The 25834-nt window shown below is 42.4% G+C and overlaps 2 protein-coding genes across 2 annotated transcripts; one reads left to right on the top strand and one right to left on the bottom strand.

The window, feature by feature from the left end:
• On the top strand, positions 1–4611 carry LOC311112434 (T-cell-specific surface glycoprotein CD28-like). Its single transcript, XM_084155564.1, has 4 exons — positions 1–340; positions 2089–2445; positions 3259–3398; positions 3670–4611. Exons 1-4 carry the CDS (start codon positions 256–258, stop codon positions 3790–3792), a joined length of 705 nt encoding a protein of 234 aa, XP_084011690.1. The 5' UTR covers positions 1–255; the 3' UTR covers positions 3793–4611.
• A 5962-nt stretch (positions 4612–10573) lies between these two features.
• fastkd2 (FAST kinase domains 2) lies at positions 10574–25761 on the bottom strand. Its single transcript, XM_084155137.1, has 12 exons — positions 25707–25761; positions 24455–25163; positions 24037–24140; positions 23785–23893; positions 20569–20692; positions 20231–20370; positions 18507–18679; positions 17816–17979; positions 17220–17447; positions 13391–13484; positions 11315–11429; positions 10574–10936 (listed from the first exon to the last, which is right to left on the bottom strand). Exons 2-12 carry the CDS (start codon positions 25091–25093, stop codon positions 10823–10825), a joined length of 2004 nt encoding a protein of 667 aa, XP_084011263.1. The 5' UTR covers positions 25094–25163; positions 25707–25761; the 3' UTR covers positions 10574–10822.
• Positions 25762–25834: the final 73 nt, after the last annotated feature.

Genomic DNA, 25834 nt, shown 5'->3' on the forward strand with positions numbered 1-25834 from the left:
GTGCAGCAGAGAGAGTTGCTTATAGTCGACGAGGGCCAGATTGTTGTTCACAGTGAAGTGACAGGGAAGGATGTTATGAGATGTACGCTGTCATCGTGTGACGAGCATGTGTTGTATGTTTAGGTAGAGCAGAGCAGTCACTGTCTCATTCTGTTTGGCATACAGTGCATCGTCACATTTCCCCTGATTGCTGTGCACTGCAAAGGGATACCAGGGGAGCTTCAGTTTCACGACAAAACTGAGAAAACTTTCAAGATGAACATTTACTGGATACCCACGATCCTCCTCTCCCTCTGCCTCTCCAGTGCTGTCAACATGATAAGCTCCCACAACTGTAAAGGTAAGATCTGGGCCTGCTTAAAAGCTCACGTTCTATAATAGTTATGACTGAAAACACAATGTATAATGTATAAGTACTATCTATCCAGATGTAATTGATAACAAATTACTTTATACTTGCTATGTAACTACTGTGAAAAAATGCCATGCGTGTAAAATGTGTGTAGAATGTATATGTAACAACAAAAGAAAAAGCTGTATAAACAAAGTTTATTTTTGTCCTCGGGGGGGGCAAAAATAAATAATAAAAAAGCTCTGGGCCAGTTCAGGAGGGTGCAACGTTATAAAATGTTCATATACAAATGTATTATGTAGAACAGATATGAATATCTGTCAGGTAGACTAGGGAATCGTTTCAGCTCTAGTTATTACATTTCTGTCTGAATGTTTACCCATGGACTTTTTCATTAACGTTCAACTATATTGTCAGTAACAAACAAATGTCACATCAGGCATGATCCATAGCACTACCAGAACATTCTGATAACTAGAACAAAAGAAAAAGGTTGCCCAATCAAAGGGTTGCAGATCATTCAAGATTGTAATTCTCGCAAAGTTGCATGGTTTTATCAGGTGTGGATATGCTAGTTGAAGTGGTTTGAATTCCTCCAACACATTACTCAAATGACTGTAATTAAACCCCAATTACAGATGTGGATATTCTGTAACATCTAGACTGCAGCTATATTATGAATAGAATAAGCAGGTTTATGTAATACATTGAAGTTGCTGTTTCCTCATTTTGATAGGACTTGCAGAAATGAAATGGCAGGGGTGGGGGTGACAAAGATTCAACTAAGTGACTCACGTTTTCTGTTCCACACAGTTCCGGGACTGCCTCTCTCGACCACTTTTTGAAATCTCAGGCCACAAACGTGCCCAACAGTTGTTTTGGAGCATGTTCAATGTGTGGGTTAAAATACTGTGAAATTATGCAAACGAATAATCCAAATTTGAGAGGGGAAAAAGACTATAAAGATCAAAAAGAACACTAGGGCTAGGTAAGCCTCAGAAGCCATTTCCTGTGTGTGTGTGTGTGTGTGTGTGTGGATACATTTTACTATACTTGTGAGTACCAAAAGTCCTCACAAGAATAGTAAGCCAAATAATATTCAGGGAAGTGAGGACATTTTGCCGGTCCTCACTTGTAAAAAATATATTTTAGGCTTAGGGGTTAGGTTCAGGGTTAGAATTATGGTTAGGTTTAGAATTGGGGTTATGGGTTAAGGTTAAGGTTAGGGAAAATAGGATTTTGAATGTAATGGCGTCCCCCAAAAGTCCGCATAAATATAGAAATACATAGCTGTGTGTGTGTGTGTGTGTGTGTGTGTGTGTGTGTGTGTGTGTGGGTGTGTGTGTGTTCAAGATAAAACAGACAAGCAATTTGGCAAATGATAGGAGTGGCAAGGAGTGGAACGTTAGCTAAAAAGATTGGTAACCAGAGTAGGTTTCTACTAGCCTGGTCCCAGATCTGTTGACAATGACTCAAATGCTGTCATTGTCAAGCCGAAAAGTCTGGCCTCACAGTAATCTGTTTAGCATGACAATTCCATAAGGACTTGGCAAGAGAGACTGGCACCCAGGCGAGGTTTACACCCCATTGCACTCATCAAATCTTGCTGTGTCCGATCAGTGATTTCTTCAAGGAAAGAAGGAGGGAAGTTTTCAAACAGGCCCCTTGTCTACTTCCCTCTGATATAACGCATACAATTGACTGCCTCTGCTTGACTTTTGACCTTCCCTCACCAGACAAGCTCAGAACGTTCCATGTGGTCCGTGTGTCTGTCAACGGCACTGCATCGGTCAGCTGCCCCAACCTGACAGGCAAGAACCAGGAGGAGATGAGATTCCACCTTTACTTGGGCTTGGTCGAGGTTGGCAACCACACTCACGACAGTGCTCACAACCACAACTCCACAGAGACCGTGACTCCTGTTGGGGAGGGTCTGGGGCTGAAGGTGAACGAACAGGACCACACGGTCAGCTTTGTCCTCTCTGGAATGACCACGGAGCGCGCTGGGGTCTATACCTGCGAGGGGCACCCCATGTACCCACCTCCCATTGAGAAAGTACAAGACGAGCCTCAGACTGTGGTCCTGGTTGAAGGTATGTTTACTTCAAAAGGAACTGATCTATGCAAGCACACACAAATTCACATGCATGCGCACAGGCATGCATGCACACACACACACACAGTAGTTCAAAATGCTATATCTTGATTTACAGGAATATACGCTGAGTGTACAAAACATTAGGAATACCTGCTCTTTCCATGACAAAGACTGACCAGGTGAATCCAGGTGAAAGCTATGGTCCCTTAATGACGTCACCTGTTAAATCCACGTCAATCAGTGTAGATAAAGGGGAGGAGATAGGTTAAAGAAGGATTTTTAAGCCTTGAGACAATTAAGATATGTATTGTGTATGTTTGCCATTCAGAGGGTGAATGGGCAAGACAAAGATTTGAGGGCCTTTGAACGGAGTATGGTAGTAGGTGCCAGGCGCACCGGTTTGAGTGTGTCAACAACTGCAACTCTGCTGTGTTTTTCACGCTCAAGAGTTTCCTGTGTGTATCAAGAATGGTCCACCACCCAAAGGTCATTCAACTAACTTGACACAACTGTGGGCCAGCATCCCTATGGAGCACTTTCGACACCTTGTAGAGTCCATGCCCCGACGAATTGAGGCTGTTCTGAGGGCAAAAGGGGGTGCAACTCAATATTAGGAAGGTGTTCCTAATGTTTTGTACACTCAGTGTATATTCTAATGGTCTACTTGTGCTTAAAGGCCAAATGGGCCAGTTTCCCGGACCTAGATAACTTAAAATGCACTTTCAGTGGAAAAACTCAAGTACCCCCTGTAAAACCTGCCCCTTGAAGTTTAAAACTCACATCTCTCTCTCTCTGATTGGTTGGTCAGCATACCAGTGCCAGGTAGGGAAGACCATGGGATGTGTAGGCTCTGGAGTGGATGATGTCCCTGTTTGGGCATGGGTGCTGGGGTTCTGGGTCACCATCATCTATGGCCTGGCTGTCACTGTCATCGCCTTTGTCATCTGGGTGAGTGACATCTTGCTTCCTTTCCTCAGAGAGACGGTAACTTGTCTTACATCCATGAGGTGCTGCCTCCTGTGATAAAAAATATAAGTAATCTCTCAAGCCTTGGCATAAATTCAATGCACAATTAACTATTTAGTCCAACAATGCAATATAGTAGATGTATTGAAAACATAAGTGATGCTTGGAGACAGTTTTATACAACTACAACTGCATACATATACACAGCTCACCCTACTCACTCTCCACCTCTTTCTGTGCGTTTGATTCTCAGCTCAGACTGAGGAGAGTGGAGTGTTCCCAGAGCGACTACATGAACATCAAACCCAGTGCTCCACTCAGGGGGCCCAGGAAGAAGCAGGGGGTCCAGCATCCAATCCGAATGGGACGATACTGATCACAGTCATCCTCAGATCACAATCCTTCTCAGACAAAAGCAACACGAGAGTTGAGCCTTTATTGGCCCTTGAGAGCTGACTTGAGAAACAGACCAAGTTCTTTATGTGAATACGAAAGCTAGCTCTTCAAATGACATGGTGTACATCTAATTGTACATCTGATTGTGTGTAAATAAAGATTGAGTTATCTTCTAAATGTTAATCAAATAATTATAGTCTGATGTAATATGATCTTCTGGGAAACTATTGAGAATGGAGTCTTGAAGTTGTGCGCAGCATACTATATAAAGAAAAATATCCCCATGCATACTGTAGGGAACAAACACACATGCCCACACAGGGACAGTTAGCGTACAGACACAGGGACATCCTCTCTGATTTGTAGTGGGTGTGTAGCGAAGAGGAAGACCCTAGCTCTGTGGTGAATGGGTCTCACAGGAAACAGTGGTTTCCGAATATGAGGGGACTGAACCACATTTTCACACACTCTCTCTGAGAGCCACTGTGATTGTCATGTACAGTATATGGGTCAAAATAAGGGACTGTCTTACATTGAAACTGGCCAACTGAATTACAAATCCCTGCTTGTCCTTTTAATGGACTAATACTTTGTTAATGTACTACAGTAGTTTTAAAAAAATCAAATCAAGCTGGTGCTTCAAATCGAGCATTCCCAAGCTACAGGCCTCCCTCAACTGTTTCAGTGTATTTCAATCCTTTAGTTTTAACCATTGTTTACAGATTTTTATAGAACAACTTACAACTTGTCCTTCGAAGGTTAACTTAAGTAACTCAGCCACGAGGAAACAATGAAAAAAAAAAAATGAAAAAAAAAATGCTGCAATGACAAAAACACCTAGCACCATTTCCTGTCTACCGTTTCCTTGGAGACTTGTGTTTACTGCCATTGTGCACTATAGTATGCATAAGAGGGACTGCACCTTGATGTTGCACGCCTTGCAGTTTCTATGTAGTTAGGGCAAACGCATTAAACCAGCAGACTATGAGAGCTGTACAGGCTATGAGGAGTGTACAGGTTTCATGTTACAATGAAACAGTAGCTACATCCCAAATGGCACCCTTTTCTCTTTATAGTGCACTACTTTTATATTATATATTACATATACTGTATATACAGTGACTTCGGAAAGTATTCAGACCCCTTGACTTTTTCCACATTTTGTTACGTTACAGCCTTATTCTAAATGAATTAAATAGTATTTTTCCTCCTCATCAATCTACACACGAATACCCTGTAATGACAAAGCAAAAACAGGTTTTTAGAAATTTTTGCAAATGTATATAAAAGAAAAACAGAAATATCACATTTACATAAGTATTCAGACCCTTTACTCAGTACTTTGTTGAAGACCCTTTGGCAGCGATTACAGCCTTGAGTCTTCTTGGGTATGACGCTACAATGTTAGCACACCTGTATTTGGGGAGTTTCTCCCATTCTTCTCTGCAGATCCTCTCAAGCTCTGTCAGTTTGGATGGGGAGCGTTGCTGCACAGCTATTTTCAGGTCTCGCCAGAGATGTTCGATCGGGTTCAAATCCGGGCCCTGGCTGGGCCACTCAAGGACATTCAGAGACTTGTCACGAAGCCACTCCTGCGTTGTCTTGGCTGTGTACTTAGGGTCGTTGTCCTGTTGGAAGGTGAACCTTCGCCCCAGTCTGAGGTCCTGAGCGCTCTGGAGCAGGTTTTCATCAAGGATCTCTCTGTACTTTGCACTGTTCATTTTTCCCCTCGATCCTGACTAGTCTCCCAGGTCTGCCGCTGAAAAACATCCCCACAGCATGATGCTGCCACCACCATGCTTCACCGTAGGGATGGTGCCAGGTTTCCTCCAGATGTGACGCTTGGCATTCAGGCCAAAGAGTTCAATCTTGGTTTCATCAGACCAGAGAATCTTGTTTCTCATGGTCAGAGTTCTTTAGGTGCCTTTTGGCAAACTCCAAGTGGGCTGTCATGTGCCTTTTACTGATGTGTGGCTTCCATCTGGCCACTATACCATAAAAGGTCTGATTGGTGGAGTGCTGCAGACATGGTTGTCCTTCTGGAAGGTTCTCCCATCTCCACAGAGGAACTCTGTCAGAGTAACCATCGGGTTCTCCCTGCCCAAGGCCCTTCTCGCCCGATTGCTCAGTTTGGCCGGGCAGCCAGCTCTAGGAAGAGTCTTGGTGGTTCCAAACTTCTTCCATTTAAGAATGATGGAGGCCACTGTGTTCTTGGGGACCTTCAATGCTGCAGACATGTTTTGGTACCCTTCTCCAGATCTGTGCCTTGACACAATCCTGTCTCGGAGCTCTAAATTAAAAACCTGTTTTCTCTTTGTCATTATGGGGTATTATGGGGTACTATTTTATTTAATCCATTTTAGAATAAGGATAAAGTAAAAAATGTGGATAAAGTCAACAGGTCTGAATACTTTCCAAATGCACTGTAGGGAATCAGGTACGATTTGTCTCATCCATTTTTGTCAGCAAGTCTACATATGCACAATGACAGATTAATAAATACAAGGAAAACAGTAACCAGTTATGTGACAAACATTGTGAAAACCTTTGACAGTTTCTCCAATAAATTAAAAGTATTTTTAAAAACAGAGATTTTAGTGGATTCCTGTTTCTATTACATTTTATTTTAGTTACAGGCATGAATCTAGGCCACTTTTAGTTATCACATCAGTTCCCAACTCTACTAAACACGTTTAAATGACATGGCAATAATTTGAACAGTTTCACTCCTGGCAAGGCCACTAATTCATCACATCAGTATTGTTCTCAAGTGCCAACATATTCTATATGACTAGGGCCCTGTTTTGGTTTATCATGTCACATGACCTGGTTTTAACCTTTATTTTAAGCCTTTTCCAGAAATGAGAATTGGACCAAAAATGAATTTTAGAATAAGGCTGCAATGTAACAAAATGGGGAAAAAGTCAAGGGGTCTGAATACTTTCCGAATGCTATGTATGTATGTATGTATGTATGTATGTATGTATGTATGTATGTATATACAGTTGAAGTCGGAAGTTCACATACACCTAAGCCAAATACATTTAAACTCAGTTTTTCACAATTCCTGACATTTAATCCTAGTAAAAATTCCCTGTCTTAGGTCAGTTAGGATCACCACTTTATTTTAAGAATGTGAAATGTCAGAATAATAGTAGAGAGAATGATTTATTTCAGCTTTTATTTCTTTCATCACATTCCCAGTGGGTCACAAGTTTACATACACTCAATTAGTATTTGGTAACATTGCCTTTAAATTGTTTAACTTGGGTCAAACGTTTCAGGTAGCCTTCCACAAGCTTCCCACAATAAGTTGGGTGAATCTTGGCCCATTCCTCCTGACAGAGCTCGTGTAACTGAGTCAGGTTTGTAGGCCTCCTTGCTCGCACACGCTTTTTCAGTTCTGCCCACACATTTTCTATAGGATTGAAGTCAGGGCTTATACCTTGACTTTGTTGTCCTTAAGCCATTTTGCCACAACTTTGGAAGTATGCTTGGGGTCATTGTCCATTTGGAAGACCCATTTGCGACCAAGCTTTAACTTCCTGACCGATGTCTTGAGATGTTGCTTCAATATATCCACATAATTTTCTTTCCTCATGATGCCATCTATTTTGTGAAGTGCACCAGTCCCTCCTGCAGCAAAGCACCCCACAGCATGATGCTGCCACCCCCGTGCGTCACGGTTGGGATGGTGTTCTTCGGCTTGCAAGCAGCCCCCTTTTTCCTCAAAACATAAAGATGGTCATTATGGCCAAACAGTTCCATTTTTGTTTCATCAGACCAGAGGACATTTCTCCAAAAAGTATGATCTTTGTCCCCATGTGCAGTTGCAAACCGTAGTCTGGCTTTTTTATGGCGGTTTTGGAGCAGTGGCTTCTTCCTTGCTGAGCGGCCTTTCAGGTTATGTCGATATAGGACTCGTTTTACTGTGGACATAGATACTTTTGTAACTGTTTCCTCCAGCATCTTCACAAGGTCCTTTGCTGTTGTTCTGGGATTGATTTGCACTTTTCGCACCAAAGTACATTCATCTATAGGAGACAGAACGCGTCTCCTTCCTGAGCGGTATGACGGCTGCGTGGTCCCATGGTGTTTAAACCTGCGTACTATTATTTGTATAGATGAATGTGGTACCTTCAGGCGTTTGGAAATTGCTCCCAAGGATGAACCAGACTTGTGGAGGTCTACAATCTTTTTTCCTGAGGTCTTGGCTGATTTCTTTTGATTTTCCCATGATGTCAAGCAAAGAGGCACGGAGTTTGAAGGTTGGCCTTGAAATACATCCACAGGTACACCTCCAATTGATTCAAATTATGTCAATTAGCCTATCAGAAGCTTCTAAAGCCATGACATCCTTTTCTGGAATTTTCCAAGCTGTTTAAAGGCACAGTCAACTTAGTGTATGTAAACTTCTGACCCACTGGAATTGTGATACAGTGAATTATAAGTGAAATAATCTGTCTGTATACAATTGTTGGAAAAATGACTTGTGTCATGCACAAAGTAGATGTCCTAACCGACTTGCCAAAACTATAGTTTGTTAACAAGAAATTTGTGGAGTGGTTGAAAAACGAGTTTTAATGACTCCAACCTAAGTGTATGTAAACTTCCGACTTCAACTGTATATACATACAGTGAGGGAAAAAAGTATTTGATCCCCTGCTGATTTTGTAATAAATATAATGCTTCACAGAGTTTAAGTAACAGACACATCAACATCAACTGTTCAGAGGAGACTGCGTGAATCAGGCCTTCATGGTCGAATTGCTGCAAAGAAACCACTACTAAAGGACACCAATATGAAGAAGAGACTTGCTTGGGCCAAGAAACACAAACAATGGACATTAGACTGGTGGAAATCTGTCCTTTGGTCTGATTAGTCCAAATTTGAGATTTTTGGTTGCAACCGCCATGTCTTTGTGAGATGCAGAGTAGGTGAACGGATGATCTCCGCATGTGTAGTTCCCACCATGAAGCATGGAGGAGGTGTGATGGTGCTTTGCTGGTGACACTGTCTGTGATTTATTTAGAATTCAAGGCACACTTAACCAGCATGGCTACCACAACATTCTGCAGCGATACGCCATCCCATCTGGTTTGTGCTTAGTGGGACTATCATTTGTTTTTCAACAGGACAATGACCCAACACACCTCCAGGCTGTGTAAGGGCTATTTGACCAAGAAGGAGAGTGATGGAGTGCTGCATCAGATGACCTGGCCTCCACAATCACCAGACCTCAACCCAATTGAGATGGTTTGTGATGAGTTGGACCACAGAGTGAAGGAAAAGCAGCCAACAAGTGTTCAGCATGTGGGAACTCCTTCAAGACCATTGGAAAATCATTCCAGGTGAAGCTGGTTGAGAGAATACCAAAAGGGTGGCTATTTGAAAAATCTCAAATATAAAATGTGAATTTTTTTGGGTTACTACATGATTCCATATGTGTTATTTCATAGTTTTGATGTCTTCACTATTATTCTACAATGTAGAAAATAGTCAAAATAAAGAAGAAACCTTCAATGAGTAGGTGTCCAAACTTTTGACTGGTACTGTATATATATATAGTCGATGACTGTTTCTATTACATTTTAAGTGACAGTCATGATTATAAGTGACAGTCATGATTATAAGCCATTTTTAGATATAACATCAGATCCCATAACCACCTCTACTCAACATGTTTCAATGACATGGCATCAATCTGAAAAGTTTCAGGCCCAATCCCAAATCAACCCCTAGACCCTCACCCTACGCACTTGAGGATATCTAAGAGGATTTAACAGGTGTAAGCAATTTGGTAATTAATTCCAACTGGCCCTCTGATACGCTAGGTTGAAGTTTCACCATAATGCTTAAAAGCTCAAATAATCTCTGATCTCCACAAGTGCACAGGGATGTAGCTCAGTTGGTAGAGTATGGCGTTTGCAACGCCATGGTTGTGGGTTCGATTCCCATGGGGGGCCAGTATGAAAAATAAAATGTAAAATAATCTATGCACTCACTAACTGTAAGTCGCTCTTGATAAGAGCGTCTGCTAAATGACTAAAATGTAAAATGTGTAGGGTCCATTTAGTATTGGGCCTCACTTTTGGCAAGGCCACCGATTCATCGCATCAGAATTGTTCTCAAGTGTCAACGTATTCTAAATGACCCACACAAACATGTCTCTCTGTCTCAATAGTCTACAGTGGCTTCTTCTCCTCGTCTCCTTTCCTTCATCTGCACTGATTAGGCTGGTCAGTTCCTTCAGATCAGTGCAGATGAAGGAGAGGAGGCGAGGAGATGAATTTAGACTATTGAGGAATAACCCATGAGATGTATTAAGATGATTAAAGTTATGTTACTTAACTTTAAGTTACTTCAACAGGATTTAAGTTACTTAAACATAAACATCTACGCTCCCGAGTGGCGCAGTGGTCTAAGGCACTGCATCGCAGTGCTAGCTGTGCCACTAGAGATCCTGGTTCGAATCCAGGCTCTGTCGTAGCCGGCCGTGACCGGGAGACCCATGGGGCGGCGCACAATTGGCCCAGCGTCGTCCAGGGTAGGGGAGGGAATGGCCGGCAGGGATGTTGGTAGAGCATGGCGTTTGCAACGCCAGGGTTGTGGGTTCGATTCCCGCGGGGGGCCAGTATAAAACAAATATATATATATGTATGCACTCACAAACTGTAAGTCGCTCTGGATAAGAGCGTCTACTAAAATGTAAATGTAAACACAGATTCCTTCACAAATATGAGGAGCAATGACACAACATGGGAGTTTGTTCCGATTTACTTTCGAGTAAAATAGTGAGACATTATGCAGTGAACTGTATAGTCCAGACTCTCACACAGAGATATTTTTCGACAACAAGTCTTCATGTAGTCAATTCAGTATACCAGCAGTTCCTGTGCAACGAATGACAGGACCGGAACAGGACCGTATCGTGACCAGACTGTGAGCACAGAACCAGGTCGAGGTTCTCTTGACTGAATTAGCCATGTCCCCCCTCTCTCCATGTCCGTCAGTCTGTCATCTGTTCAACGTTAGCAAGTATCTCCTGTTTTGGAAAGATCCGTGTTCTGAGGAGCTCTGTTCTTTCCTCCTCGGACAGATTGTCCAGCTCGTGCTCCGACACCTAGGAATGGAGAGGAGGGACGGGAAATAATGGATTTAGAAATGAGGGATGGGTAAAAGTGGGGGCACCAAGTCGAGTCAAGTTCAAGATGGGCTCTGCAACATTTGTCTTATTTTAGTGTATTACAATGCCTCTCAAATGTACAAAGTTAAGACTCATAAATAAGAATGCTAAACCTGGCTCACATTTCACCTTATCAAAAAAGGATGGCACATTTTCAGGTTAAAAAATGAGTTTTAATCAGAAGACCATTTCAAGTCAATCTATCATCTCAGAGGGAAATGTGTCTATTAATAAAATACAAACAAGAGACAGTTAAGACACAATCACATTCGCTAGAGCTTAAAAGAGGCTACAACATTGGGGTGCAAGACTCACCACGACCGGGGTGTATCCTAGGACCGTCAGATGACGCATCTTGATAGCCAGGTTGCCACGGGGATGGGAGGTACCATAACAGAAAGAGGACGGGGGTGCGCAGAGTACAGCAATTCTACATCAGGGGGAGAATACAAGAATAGTTTGATCCTAATTTGGATAACATTGATGTGACTGAAACAGTGATTGAATGAGTTTGAATGGGAGACTACACCCTCAGATCTAATTCAGATTAACTGAATCGTATATTCCTGTAAATCTAACAGATAGTATTTGTTTTCTTTCAAATACTTTAGCTCAATTGACTGAGCTTGCATAGAGCCATGATATCAATGAAATAGTGAAGAAAGCAGGTACTATCGCACTCAACCTAAGACTTGACTAGTGTTTGTTTGGTGCATAAAAACAAATGAACAATAGTCCGAAAAAAAATCACACTTAATATTTTGGGACCAATGGAATAGTCCCAAATTGCAAAACAACCCTGCCCATGGCACTTCACAGGGCTCGACATTAACGCTTGTCCTCTTGTCAGGGACAAGTAAAAAAATGATCACACAAAAATCACAACATCAAACAATTACTCTGATCAGAATTGGATCAGAGGCCAACATTGTATTATTCAAATCTATTTATCATATACATAAATAAAAAAGCCTACATGTCAGTGTGTAGGTGATATGCATATTGACTACAGCCTCATGTCCAAACCGATGCTGACATGAGGAAGGCGCCAGAAAATGTTGCCAAACTTTGATGAGACTTTTAATTACATAAATATAGGCTAAACGCCAGTCATGTTTGACAAATATAGGCCTAATAAAGGATAATTAACATTAACGTCTAAGGTTTGATTCTGTCGAATTACTCGAGGCAGGGTTCGTTCAGATCAAATGGTCACAAGACCGGAGAGCGTGAAGGATAGTGCCTGTTGCGCACCGCACATCACCCACCTTGAATCTGAGCGGAGGCGGTTTTGAAACTATTCAACCATAAACGTAATTGTTTAAAACCGAGACGTTTTATGTCATTTTATAAAGCATGTCTTACCTTGTTTCAAAGTAGCAGAGCCAAAATACGACCATAGAAATATTGAGGGACTTATTTTATAGCCTGAATACTTAATATGCCATTGAAACCAGCATTATTCTCATGTTCTATTGGTTTTCAAATCAATGTTATTTTATTGTCCAGCAGCTAAAGGCATAATCTTAGTCGTATGAGTAACCCATGCTAGTTGATGCATCTTTAGATCTTCCTTTTCTTAATCTCTGTCACATGAAACCACTCGCACGTGCAGTGCGCTTTTGAGAACGATGTTTTCCAACTAATTGCATTTTGGAACATTCGCACATAGCCTACAGCCATGTCCGCATTGTTGAGTTTATAATATGAAGAAATACACATTTATAAAAAAACGGTCTGATCTGTTGCATCAGCCTCATTGCTCTTTTACATTTTTTTATGTGTAGTGGTTGTATGAATTTTGGATCTGTCCTCCCAGAACTGTCCCAGAGAATGTTTTGAACAATAAACATATTTTTGATCGTCCCTGGGACGACGGGAAGCCCTTAATTTCAAGCCCTGGAGGGAATTGTTTTATAAACACATAAAAAGTATTTGTTTGTAATTGTAGACCTAATGCCAATATCTTATAGGCTACCAAGGGTGGCCAACAATCCTCCAAGAGAGCCTTAAGGATGGGGGGGTAGTGTTGTATTTTGAGACAGGCTTGAATATGCAAAACAGCCAATAGGCAGTGTAGCCTACATTTCTGTCTGATTCTCTATGGTAAAAAAGATAGTAATATATTATATTTTGTAAAGTGGTTCCTTGCATCATACAATTATGTAAAAATGGTGTTACAGACTAGGTGACTTGAGCTTTTGGACAAGTAAAAAATCTGTCCTACTTGTCCGAAGGTCAAGTGCCAAAGAAAGTTCATGTCAAGCACTGCTTCAGTTCCGGCAGGCTCAATCAAACACTAAAAATATTTCAAAGAAAACAAACCCAGGTCTGATATCCAATGAAATTACTAACACACAGCAGTGTGAATGAGTTAGGTTAGTTAGTAACCTTTGACTGTGCTCAGGTGGAGGAAACTCTCCCTCAGACGGAGCCCTCCCTCCTGTGGCTTCTTGTAGAGGTTCGGGTTGGGTTATCACACCATCTGTAATACAACCCAGACACAACCCGTAATATGACATCCTTTAATCAACAGAAACGATTACTCGCTAAAATAAAGCACAAGCACTGTTGAGCATTGGTGAATAAATAATTTGGGGACACATCTTATGCTGACAAGTTCACATACAGTACCTAACTCAACACATACGTAAAGTTGTCCAACTGTCTTGTCCCACATAATAAATACACAACATAATGAACCCAAACAGTGAGGTAGCCTGGTCCCAGATCTGTTTGTGCTGTATAGCCAAATCCTATGGTCATTTTAACGCCAAACAACCATATGAGTTCGCTATCCAGGGTTTCCCAAACTCGGTCCTGGGCCCCCCCTGGGAGCACATTTTGGTTTACGCCCTAGCACTACACAGCTGATTCAAATAATCAAAGCTTGATGATGAGTTGTTTATTTGAATCAGCTGTGTAGTGCTAGGGCAAAAACCAAAACATGCGCCCAGGGGGGTCCTAGGACCAAGTATTGGAAAACCTGAGCTATACAACACAAACAGATCTGGGACCAAGCAATGGTCCATCTAAGCTTGGACTGCCACGCAGAAGAAATATCAGCCCGCGCAGACATCGAGTTTTCCCCCTTAGTTAACACTATCAACATTTCGCTCTACTGTGAGAATTGTGCTCGAATCAATGCAATATTTTTCTATTCAAATTGTATTTGTCACATGCGCCAAATACAACAGGTGTAGACCTTACCGTGAAATACTTACTTACAAGCCCTTAACCAACAATGCAGTTCAAGAAATAGAGTTAAGAAAATATTTACTAAATAAACTAAAGTACAAAATAAACTAAAAAATAACACAATAAAATAACAATAACGAGGCTATATACAGGGGGTACCGGTACCGAGTCAATGTGCGTGGGTACAGGTTAGTTGAGGTCATTTGTACATGTAGGTAGGGGTAAAGTGACTATTCATAGATAATAAACCACGAGTAGCAGCACTGTAAAAACAAAGGGGGGGAGGTCAATGTAAATAGTCCGGGAGGCCATTTTATTAATTGTTCAGCAGGCTTATGGCTTGGGGGTAGAAGCAATATTAGCCACTTTCAATGTAACATACCGAAACAAAACGAACTATGCAAGACTTAGTATGCAAAACTAACTGTGAAAGAGATTTTCTTGTAGGCAAAGCACATTGGAGTAGGATTCTATTGCATTGACAGTCATGACTCAGGCCCGTACTCTACACAGACCGGTGCGCCATAACCAATCAGAGCTGCAGTAGGCCTATATGCAAATAGACCATTGTCATATATGGATCTGTGCCATTCACTTTGAACTGGACTGAGTTACCAGCATGAGCATTCGCGAGTAGATGTGCTTGTTTTGAGATCAAAGCAAGAGTTGCATGTAGCCACCTGTGCACATTTGTTCATATTCTTTGCTAGTTAGTGAGTTATTAGCCCAGTTATAGCTCATTTCTAGTCAACAATGGTGGAGAAGTTGCTTCCTACAAGAGCATAAAATGTGTGCATTTCTAGCCATCTTTGAAAAGCGAGTTAGGTAAAGACCTTTTTTTCTGTCTTAAAAGGGGCAGTGTTATATTTTGAGACGGTCTTGAATAAGCTAAGTAGCCAATAGGCAAAGGGTACGGACAAATTAAATCTCTCCCTTTCCCAGTCTGCTGTTCCCACATGCTTCAAGATGGCCACCATTGTTCCTGTACCCAAGAAAGCAAAGGTAACTGAACTAAATGACTCTCGCCCCGTAGCACTCTGTCATCATGAAGTGCTAGTCAAGGATCATATCACCTCTACCTTACTGGTCACCCTAGACCCACTTCAATTTGCTTACCGCCCCAATAGATCCACTGACGATGCAATAGCCATCACACTACCCTATCCCATCTGGACAAGAGGAATACCTATGTAAGAATGCTGTTCATTGACTATAGCTCAGCATTCAACACCATAGTACCCTCCAAGCTCATCATTAAGCTCGAGGCCCTGGGTCTGAACCCTGCCCTGTGCAACTGGGTCCTGGACTTCCTGACGGGCCGCCCCCAGGTGGTGAAAGTAGGAAACAACATCTCCACTTTGCTGATCCTCAACACTGGGTCCACACAAGGGTACGTGCTCAGCCCCCTCCTGTACTCCCTGTTCACCCATGACTGAGTTGGAGGCATGCTTGGACACGCAATCATCAAGTTTGCAGACGACACAACAGTAGTAGGTCTGATTACCAACAATGACGAGACAGCCTTCAGGGAGGAGGTGAGGGCTCAGGGAGTGTGGTGCCAGGAAAATAACTTTTCACTCAACATCAACAAAACAAAGGAGATGATCGTGGACTTCAGGAAACAGCAGAGGGTGCACCCCCCTACCCACATCGACGGGACCGCAGTGGAGAAAGTGGAAAGCTTCAAGCTCCTTGGCGTACACATCACTGACAAACTGAAATGGTCCACCCACGCAGACAGTGTTGTGAAGAAGGCGCAACAGAGCCTATTCAACCTCAGGAGGCTGAATAAATTTGGCTTGGCACCTAAAACCCTCACAAACTTTTACAGATGCACAATTGAGAGCATCCTGTCGGGCTGTATCACCGCCTGGTACGGCAACTGCACCGTCCGCAACCGCAGGGCTCTCCAGAGGGTGGTGCGGTCTGCCGAATGCATTACCGGGGGCAAACTACCCGCCCTCCAAGACACCTACAGCACCCGATGTCACAGGAAGGCCAAAAAGATCATCAAGGACATCAACCACCGAGCCACTGCCTGTTCACCCCGCTATCATCCAGAAGGCGAGGTCAGTTCAGGTGCATCAAAGCTGGGACCAAGACACTGAAAAACAGCTTCTATCTCAAGGCCATCAGACTGTTAAATTGCACATTAGAGGCTGCTGCTGCCTATTGAAATCACTGGCCACTTTAAGATATGGAACACATGTCACTTTAATAATGTTTACATATCTTGCATTACTCATCTCATATGTATATACTGTATTCTATAATATTCTACTGTATCTTAGTCCATGCCGCTCTGTCATTGCTTGTCCATATATGTATATATTCTTAATTCCATTGCTTACTTAGATTTGTGTGTATATGTTGTGAAATTGTTAGATATTTCTTGTTAGATATTACTGCACTGTCGGAGCTAGAAGAAAAAGCATTTCGCTACACCCGCAATAACATCTGCTAAACATGTGTATGTGACAAATAAAATTTGATTTGGTAGCATAATCTTCTGATTCTCTGTAATAATGGTATGGGAATAATAATGAATTTCATTTTGAAAAGTGGTTTCTTCCATCAAACAACAACATTCAGTCACCTCCTTGTCTGAAGGACAAGTGGATAAACAGGTTAATGTCAAGCCCTGCATGTTTTTTTTTCAAAAGTCTCAGAATATAGGCCTACATTGAACACAACACATTGGCTGCTACTGTAGGCTGAACGATAGAACAACTATTTCCATATTAAAACGTTTTGGGATGCATTTTTCTCCATTGTTTCTGATGGTAGGCCACTCTGGTAGGTCTACATTATGATCAAATAGCCACAGTACTCTACTTGGCCACTGTTAAAAAATTGTAACTTAAAGTGGGTACAGCCTCAGTGTTCACAGTAAACGCGTGCTGGAAGTTGCACAGAATTTTCACAACGTTCAAGTTTGTGCTCAGCAGAACAGAAATTTGCTCAGTGCCAAAAAAAATTTGAGGGAACATTGGGACAATTCTAACAGTGGGGTCCTACTTACCTATGAAGTATAGGTCTTCGACCATCACACCCTCCTGTAGCAGCCCTTCCTTGGCGATGCTCTGCAGGGTTATAGACAGCCCTGGGTTAATGGACATGTCGTTAGGGGCTGGAGAGCCCAGAGCCTCAGGAGGGACGGTCAGGGGCTTAGGGAGAGAAGGTCGGTCCAGCCTGAGACACAGGTTCACTATCTGCAGCTTTTTCTCCATCCCCTTCTGCAGCCGCCCACCTGTATGGACATGGAGGACAAGGGGTCAGCTGGTTGGATAGGTATAAGTAAGACGGTAATCGCATCCTCTTGCCTTCTTATTGGCTGGGTAGAAATATTGCCATATTGCTTACAATATGGCTGTCATTGTAAATAAGAATTTGTTCTTAACTGACTTGCCTAGTTAAATAAAGGTTAAATAGAAATAAATAAAAAAATACAACCATTTCACTTCCTACAGGAGCGCCTAAGGGGCAAGCAGTTCGATTTGGAATTCAGCATATCTGTATTATAATAATGTATAACAGATATATAATCATGTTTAATAATGATGTATAAGTCATTTTTTCGAAATCTAATTATTTGAAAATTATTTGACAGTGTCTGACCTCTGGCACTGATCTCCTCCAGTGTATCCTGCTGCAGCAGCTGTTCCAGTGGGGCGGCGGGGAAGTGGCCCAGCAGACACAGGCAGTAGACCACCTTCAGCAGCTCGGAGGCGGCCATCTTGGGCAGGTAGGACACCACCACGTGGGTCACGCCCTCCAGGAACCTATGGCCAGGGAGAAACCAGTCAGGTCAAGTGAAACATATAGAGCTTAGGTTGCATTCAATGCGAGATGGTGGTAATCTGTATTATGCGACTGTTAAGTGGCTGCTTTAAATATTGATTGACAACCCATCTCCATTTACAAATATAGCTGGAGCTGTGCACACTGCAAAATAGCAGGAAGCTATAGGGTTCCTTCAAAATGTAGCCTTGCTTCCTCCGTTCCTTGCGGTAACCATTGATCTGTAAGTAATAGAATAAGTGAGATACATGGTTTCCACCCTACTGCGTCAACTTTCAGCAACCTAGTCGAATCAGTATATACTGTACCTTAAGGACAGGAGAAAGGAAGCCTGCATTTAAGGTATTTGAACAGGGTCTAGGCCTCTAAGTACAGATGGCCATGCTTTAACTGTGCACATTAAGGTAATGCAAAGAAGAGGGGGGAGGGAAAGGGAGATGGTATGGAGAGTGTGAGACCATGTCATTCTATTTCTATGGTACATTATATTTCTATGGTGGAGACTCACGGCTCTCTGTAGCCCTGTAGGTTGTGGTTAAGGGACGAGTAGGTCTTCAGAACGCTGAGGATGTCTTTGAGCCCCAGGGCGTCTGGGTTCTTGGCCACTCTCTCTGCGAAGGCATCCAACATGGCCGTGGGGCAGAACGCTAGATCCTCAAACGCCGACAGGAAGAGAATCACCTAGAACCGACAGAACATGTTAGAGGACAGGAGTGTTTGAGGAGGGGAGTAATCTTCAGATTTCAAACACAGGCTCTTAGGGATCAATATCACCACTGAACAGTGTGCTAGGTGCTAGAAGCTACGGGAATCTTATCAAAGGTCGTTGTATCAGAAACAGTTCTCCCATGCTGCATAAATGTATGTAACTGTATTAGGGTTGGGCGATGTCAACCTTTTCCCCATCGTAATTATGCACTCCTAAAACATTGTGCTATACGATGGCCTCGCCCCCTATTGGCCAACCGCCCCCCCCCCTCCCATAAAAAAAAAACATGCTACGGGAGGGATGAGATCAATCCTGACATTGGCAAAACATATTTAGTGGAGCTAAATATTTTGCAGTAGCCTATTCCTCTCTGGTGGAGCTGTGGCACAAAAGAGGTGGGCGGGCAGGTCTGTGTGTGCCAAAGCGTGCAGATGGAGAAAGTGACAGTCAACGACTGGGCTGCAGAGCAAATGAGAGTCAACATCATGGGCTCCAGAGCAAGCAACTGCTGTCCTTAGAACTGGATAATTATAAACTGATTTGCATTTTTGCCAAATCCTCCTCTCTTATTAGGCCTAGGCTACTATGCGTTTAAGGTAGGTTGCACATTGCTAGAATAATATGGAAATCGGCCTAGGCCAACTAGGCTACACGTTGTTTTCTTTCACAAGCTTTCCTCAGCTGTAGACTCAGTTTTCTTTAGACTTCTCATTCGATTTATCCATCTTGGTATTGTTTGCTCAATTTCACTTCTTGTGGCCTGAAATATAATTTGTCATTCAAAATAAAGTTGTGATTGAGAATAGCATAGACTCCGACTTACATAATTGTTCACATTTAAAAGCAGAAACTTTAGAACAAATACTTTTCACAACTTGAATTTGTCTTAACGCTTTTATGAAATTTCAATTAGTAGGATTAGACTTTTGTCAGTTTGGTTCACAATGACAAGGAGGGATTTTTTTCCTCGACCTCGCATGCATAATTTCTGTTATATAATGCTTTGATCACCTGTACGTTTTGTTCAAATTTCTCATGAAATGTTTCTATCTTGCTATTGATTGTTCTCACTCATTATTACCTTAGGCCTACCATATTTGTAGGTTATTCAAAAACAACTTCAAACTTTGTGAGATAATCTATCTAACAGAGTTGCAGGCTAATTGTTTGATCATGAAATAGAGCGGCGGGAGAAATCATCCGCTATTGGAGACAGAGAAAGAAAGAACTAAAACATATCTTCTGACGGGACATTTAGCGCTGCTTTGGTGAAACTTAGCAATGTCTAAATTGTTCTCTTGCATTCTGTAAATATAACATTAATTGAAATAGGCTATAGCAAATAAGAATATAGGCAATTTACTGGGAATAGTGTAGCTAAGGAGATAAGCAGTATAGTATTGGTATATATAGTGTATTATAGTATACCGTAGTATGGTAAATTATAGTATACAGTAGTATGGTATATTATAGTATACAGTAGTATGGTATATTATAGTATAGAGTTGTATGGTATAGGTCACCTGTTTGTTGTTCCACATGGCGATGCTGGAGGCCACGTAGTCAGAGACGGCGGTGAACAGGGCCACGTCTCTGTAGTGCAGCTCCTTACAGGCCCTCAGCACATTCACCAGGCGGTTGAAGGGGACTCCATGGACGTGCTCTGTGATGCAGGAGGGAGGAAGGAAAGAGTACAGTAGTCTTTCACATATAAAACAGTTCAATCATGAGTTGGGAATGATGAGCCGACACACTTATCAAATAACTGATCCTGTGAAACTAACATATTAAGCAGAATACAGTGGCTTACGTCCACTGGTTTCCATTTAGTCAAGTCTGGCATATAGTATTTGTGTCTCACCTGCTATCTTTCTGCTGCAGACGGCCAACAGCGGCTTGGAGCAGAAGCCCATGGAGGCCAGTGTAGTGATCATATACTGGGAGTTCGGAAGAGTGAACTGGTCTGCCAATGACAGGGCCTTTCTCTGGAGGGAGGGACGGGAAGAGAAACTGTTATTACTGGTCAGGGCCTATATTGACAATCTCAGAGTAAGAATGCTGATCTAGGATTTTTAAGGCTGACCCCATTTTGTCGACTGGTCAATTGTTTGGTCGACCGATAAATGTTTTGTCAGGCAGTGGCACAATCTTTTTTTTATGGCATGTCTTGATTGACGCCTGTCTCAGTTTACTAATCCATTGCGGAGGCTGTCGGGATGGCACACCAGTATCACCAGTAGTACATTTACTGTTAATTCCCATAATTTCTAATCTACAATGTTTATTTGGTTACTGTAATTTCAGTTAATGCATATATTATTATTACAGTCTTTTACAGTTCTCATTGTCGGAGTGGACACGTTGCTTGCAGAGCGCACAACATAGGCTACACTTGTGAGAAACACGTTTTAGTTTATTTCACTCCATTTACAAGTTGTCAATTTATTAATTGTGCTTTGTTTGGAGCGCTCCTGTCAATGTTGAGTTAGGACGTGCACCTGATTATGCATAGAGTTAGGCTTAGCAGGGCCTAAAAGTAACACCCGCAGGTAGATTTTGACATTGGCGGATAAGATGTGAAAATGTTTGTCTCAGCTGTGATATTTTGGTTAAAAGAGTCAGATCACAAAAAATGAAATTAAACAATATACCACCTTACTAGTAATCAATTTTTTTCTTTTTACATTACAAAGCATGCTCATCCGTTTGTGTTTTGTTTGGGTAAATTTAGCGGAAAACAATATATTTTGGCTGGTATAAAATCTGAGTGGCTGGTAGATTTGTATATCTACCTGCCACAGTGGCTGGTGGACCAAAATGTTAATTTTATGCTCTGAGGCTACCTGGCCTGCGTGAAAATGTAGGCTTTTAAATGTGCCCATTTGGGGATCTGATAGTATTTCTGATTGTCTTCACTCACCACCACTAATGAGTTGTGGAGCAAATTGTTTCTTCACCTCAAACAGCAAGTAAACAAAGTCTGTTTTTACATCCATTGAGAATGACAATAGTTCCTTAATGTAGCCTATTCGAAAAATCTTTCCATCTCTCTCCCTTTCGATAACCACTTGGGTGAAAGGGCCAAAAAATGTAATGCTCCAATCTGGTGGAAACGTCATAAAATAGGCCTACCTGATTACTTCTTATCCCTTCCGCAAATAGCCTACAGCTGTGTCTGTCCAGAGTTCACTGGCACAGGAAACTGAGGGTCCAGAATATTTTATACAATGTTGCAAGAGCTTCTGCTGGACCAAGTTGATAGTAGATACAATGTTTCAAGTTCCTTGCAGACAGGCCATGCGTAGCCAATGTGATTCAGGATATTTTCTACCTGCAGGCTGAAATGTTTTTATGTGTTGGCTTTATGTAGGCTATTGTTACATAGTTGGCAATGGCAATAGAAGTTACTTTTAGATTTGTATCATTTTAATTTAGATAGAATTTGTATTAATCACATGACAATGATTTTGAGATAGGAAGACTTTATTATAAAATAAATTAAACTGTTCCACGACAATGCGCATATGAAAATCATAACTGGCATGCAGATCGGTAGAAATTGTAAGATAAATTGGCACTCCAAATGGAAAAGGTTGCCGACCCCTGGTGTAGCCTATTACAGGCAACTTTGGGAGCGTAATGGCAGAATCTGCAAAGGCCAGCAGCAGTGGGAGGAGGTGGTTCAGGAACAGGTTTTTTTCTTCTGGTTAGGCTATCTTGATCTCTGGCTCCCTCTTGAGTAATTTGTGTGTATTTTATTTAATCAGAGCGTGCTTTAAGCATCAGATAAGTTCAGTAGCCTACATATAGGCCTAGTTGATTTTATTACAACACATAGCGTGTCTAATTTTTCCAACAAGTGTTTACAGACAGATTATTTCACTTATTCACTGTATCACAATTCCAGTGGGTCAGAAGTTTACATACACTAAGTTGACTGTGCCTTTAAACAGCTTGGAAAATTCCAGAAAATTATGTCATGGCTTTAGAAGCTTCTGATAGGCTAATTGACATCATTTGAGTGAATTGGAGGTGTACCAGTGGATGTATTTCAAGGCCTACCTTCAAACTCAGTGCCTCTTTGCTTGACATCATGGGAAAATCAAAAGAAATCAGCCAAGACCTCAGAAAAATAATTGTAGACCTCCACAAGTCTGGTTCATCCTTGGGAGCAATTTTCAAACGCCTGAAGGTACCACGTTCATATGTACAAACAATAGTACTCAAGTATAAACACCATGGGACCAAGCAGCCATCATATCGCTCAGGAAGGAGACGCGTTCTGTCTCCTAGAGATGAACGTACTTTGGTGCGAAAAGTGCAAATCAATCCCAGAACAACAGCAAAGGACCTTGTGAAGATGCTGGAGGAAACAGGTACAAAGGTATCTATATCCACAGTAAAACGAGTCCTATATCGACATAACCTGAAAGGCCGCTCAGCAAGGAAGAAGCCACTGCTCCAAAACCGCCATAAAAAAGCCAGACTACGGTTTGCAACTGCACATGGGGACAAATATCGTACTTTTTGGAGAAATGTTGTCTTGTCTGAAGAAACAAAAATAGAACTGTTATGTTTGGAGGAAAAAGGGGGTCGCTTGCAAGCCGAAGAACACCATCCCAACCGTGACGCAATAATTCTCGCTACTATTCTGACATTTCACATTCTTAAAATAAAGTGGTTATCCTAACTGACCTAAGACAGGGAATTTTTAATCGGATTAAATGTCAGGAATTGTGAAAAACTGAGTTTAAATGTATTTGGCTAAGGTGTATGTAAACTTCCGACTTCAACTGTATATGGAAAAATAGACGTTTTAAAAATGTCGACCAGTCGATTGGTCGAAAGAACAGACGACTCTTGGTCGACAAAGACCTTTTTAGTCAGGGACAGCCGTAAGGATTTTGCCTTTTAGATCACAATGAAAAAGGTACAGGGAAGACCTGATCCTAGACCAGCACTCCTATTCTGAGACGCTTTATGAATACAGGCCAAGATGTATATAGTTTGTCACAGGGTACGAGGCTCGCTAGACTGTGATTTAACTCAAAGGCTCAACGGATGAGCCCTAATGCACCTCTAGTTTCTTCTTGATGTCCACCGGGGTATCCCGGCCCATGTGGCGCATCATGGTCTGCAGGGCCATGACGTTCTGGATGCTCGGCAGTAGAGCCTCGATCATCAGCCTAGAAAACAATACACACACGGTCATGCACTATACTGTACTGGAGAAATAACACTGGACCTGGGGGAGTTAAATAGGAAATGGCACTCTAGTCATTTTTGAAGCATCACTGCTGCTGTTAAAATAGATGTCACTGGCACCCACCTGACTCCCTCCTTCAGTGCGTCCCCATTGGGGCTGCTCTCCAGGTGCTCCAGACAGGAAACCAGCACTGACAGGGACTTCTCATCAAACTCATTGAGGTTCTCCTGTGGGGACAAAGCATGGTGTTACAGCATCATATAGGAATACTGTCCAGTGTGCATTTTAAAATATTGAGAGAGAAAGAGTTACAGTGCTACTCTTGGTGGGTGCCAGTCTGTGAGGTCACTGTTCACTGACAGGCTGGCAACCGGGCTAAGTCAGGACTCCAAAATAAATACTAGTATATACATGTAAAATATGAATTCCGCCAGACACAGATGAGATAAACACTTGCATGCTGAACAGCGCTAACAGGACTCAAGTATCTGATTGGTGGCCTGGCCTGTGACACACTAACAACCAGTCTCTGATTGGTTACCTGGCAGACTCGGAGGAGGGTCTGGACCACGCGGCTGCGCTGCGACACGCCCAGCTTGACCGTGGCCAGCAGGCTGTAGGCTAGGTCCTCGCTGCGCATGTGCCGCGCGTCCTGCATGGTCCTCTGGAGGAGCTCCTCGAAGCCAGCATGCTCGAACATGAGGCGCAGCTCGTAGCGTCGCTGATCCACCGACATCTTCTTGGTGGTCTCCCAGCAGCGCGTCAGGCAGTTGCTCACCCGCCGGTGTGTGGCTGTGTACTGGCCGGCCAGGTCGAGCACGTCCGAGGGGGAACCACACTCCCTCAGCTGGTCGTAAAACGGCACCCTCTTGCCTGGTTGGTCTGGGGGTGTCTGACTTTGTGGAGACCAGGTTTCAGAACTCTGAGTCTGTATGGAGTTTCCTTGCTTTCTTTCCACCACGTCCTGCCCATATATTTTACCCTGAGAATAATACCTCACTTTGTATATAGGAAGTCCAGCCAATGGTCTATGACTTTGTCCTGTACTACAGATATGAGACAGTCCTCTGTCAAAGCTCTCTGTCATCAACATCTGAGGGCCACGGTGTTGCCATGGACATCGGTGGTTGCATATCCGCAGGGCCCACCTGAGCATCTCCTCTGCTGTACGGGCTGTCATTGTGTTGTGTTGTTGAAATAATACCAGTCCACTGGGTAGTGGTTTAAAAAAGGTATATGGAAGGTATCATCTGAAATTATATAACACGATACATACAGTCAATGAGTGTTTAGTACAGCACCACTTTTTGAGTCATCAAAGTATCCTCTTGAACATCTACTAGAACAAAAGGGAAAGCCAAATAACACACCGTGGCATTGCACATCTGACATTACAATATCATTAACCTTAGCAATATCTTTCCTTGGCAAAATAGACTGATACTCGAGTCACTTCTGCGTCTAAACACGTGTCTCCACTATCTGACAACACTAAAATGTTGTTTGTAAGACAATCATTACTTCCCATTGTGTAAATTACATATTATATTATTATAAATTACAATACGATGTAAATCGGTCACAAGGTCAACAAGCTCATGATGCTCGGGGATGCTAGCTAGCTAACGTCATTAGCCAGCTATCTATAGTATCGTCAGCCAACTCGCTAAATTCACAGGTTGAGCTAGCTAGCTAACTCACTGCAGTTAGAATTTCCATACATTAAACATACATAACGACATGTCATCATTTTTAAAAAGATACCCAGATGAAGGAAATATAAGCTAATTTACCCTGGCCTTAGCTATGTTGTCCAATCCATTTCACATGCCGGTTGCCTGTGTGTGCAGCCATAATGGGTCCTACGTCGTCCGTTACAAAACGACGTTACATCCTGTTAAGTTTTAGTCCTTTGACAGTT

This window comes from Coregonus lavaretus (assembly GCF_964263955.1).
Source record: "Coregonus lavaretus genome assembly, chromosome: 38".
NCBI lineage: Eukaryota > Metazoa > Chordata > Actinopteri > Salmoniformes > Salmonidae > Coregonus > Coregonus lavaretus.

Coding starts and splice junctions, on each gene's coding strand:
- fastkd2 (XM_084155137.1), bottom strand. CDS start 25,093: ATGACAGCCCGTACAGCAGAGGAGATGCTCAGGTGGGCCCTGCGGATA. Junction 20,371..20,568: donor CTGCAGCAGAAAGATAGCAG/GTGAGACACAAA, acceptor CCTGCATCACAG/AGCACGTCCATGGAGTCCCC. Junction 17,448..17,815: donor GGAGGAGATCAGTGCCAGAG/GTCAGACACTGT, acceptor ATGTCCATACAG/GTGGGCGGCTGCAGAAGGGG.
- LOC311112434 (XM_084155564.1), top strand. CDS start 256: ATGAACATTTACTGGATACCCACGATCCTCCTCTCCCTCTGCCTCTCC. Junction 2,446..3,258: donor GACTGTGGTCCTGGTTGAAG/GTATGTTTACTT, acceptor TTGGTTGGTCAG/CATACCAGTGCCAGGTAGGG. Junction 3,399..3,669: donor TCATCGCCTTTGTCATCTGG/GTGAGTGACATC, acceptor TTTGATTCTCAG/CTCAGACTGAGGAGAGTGGA.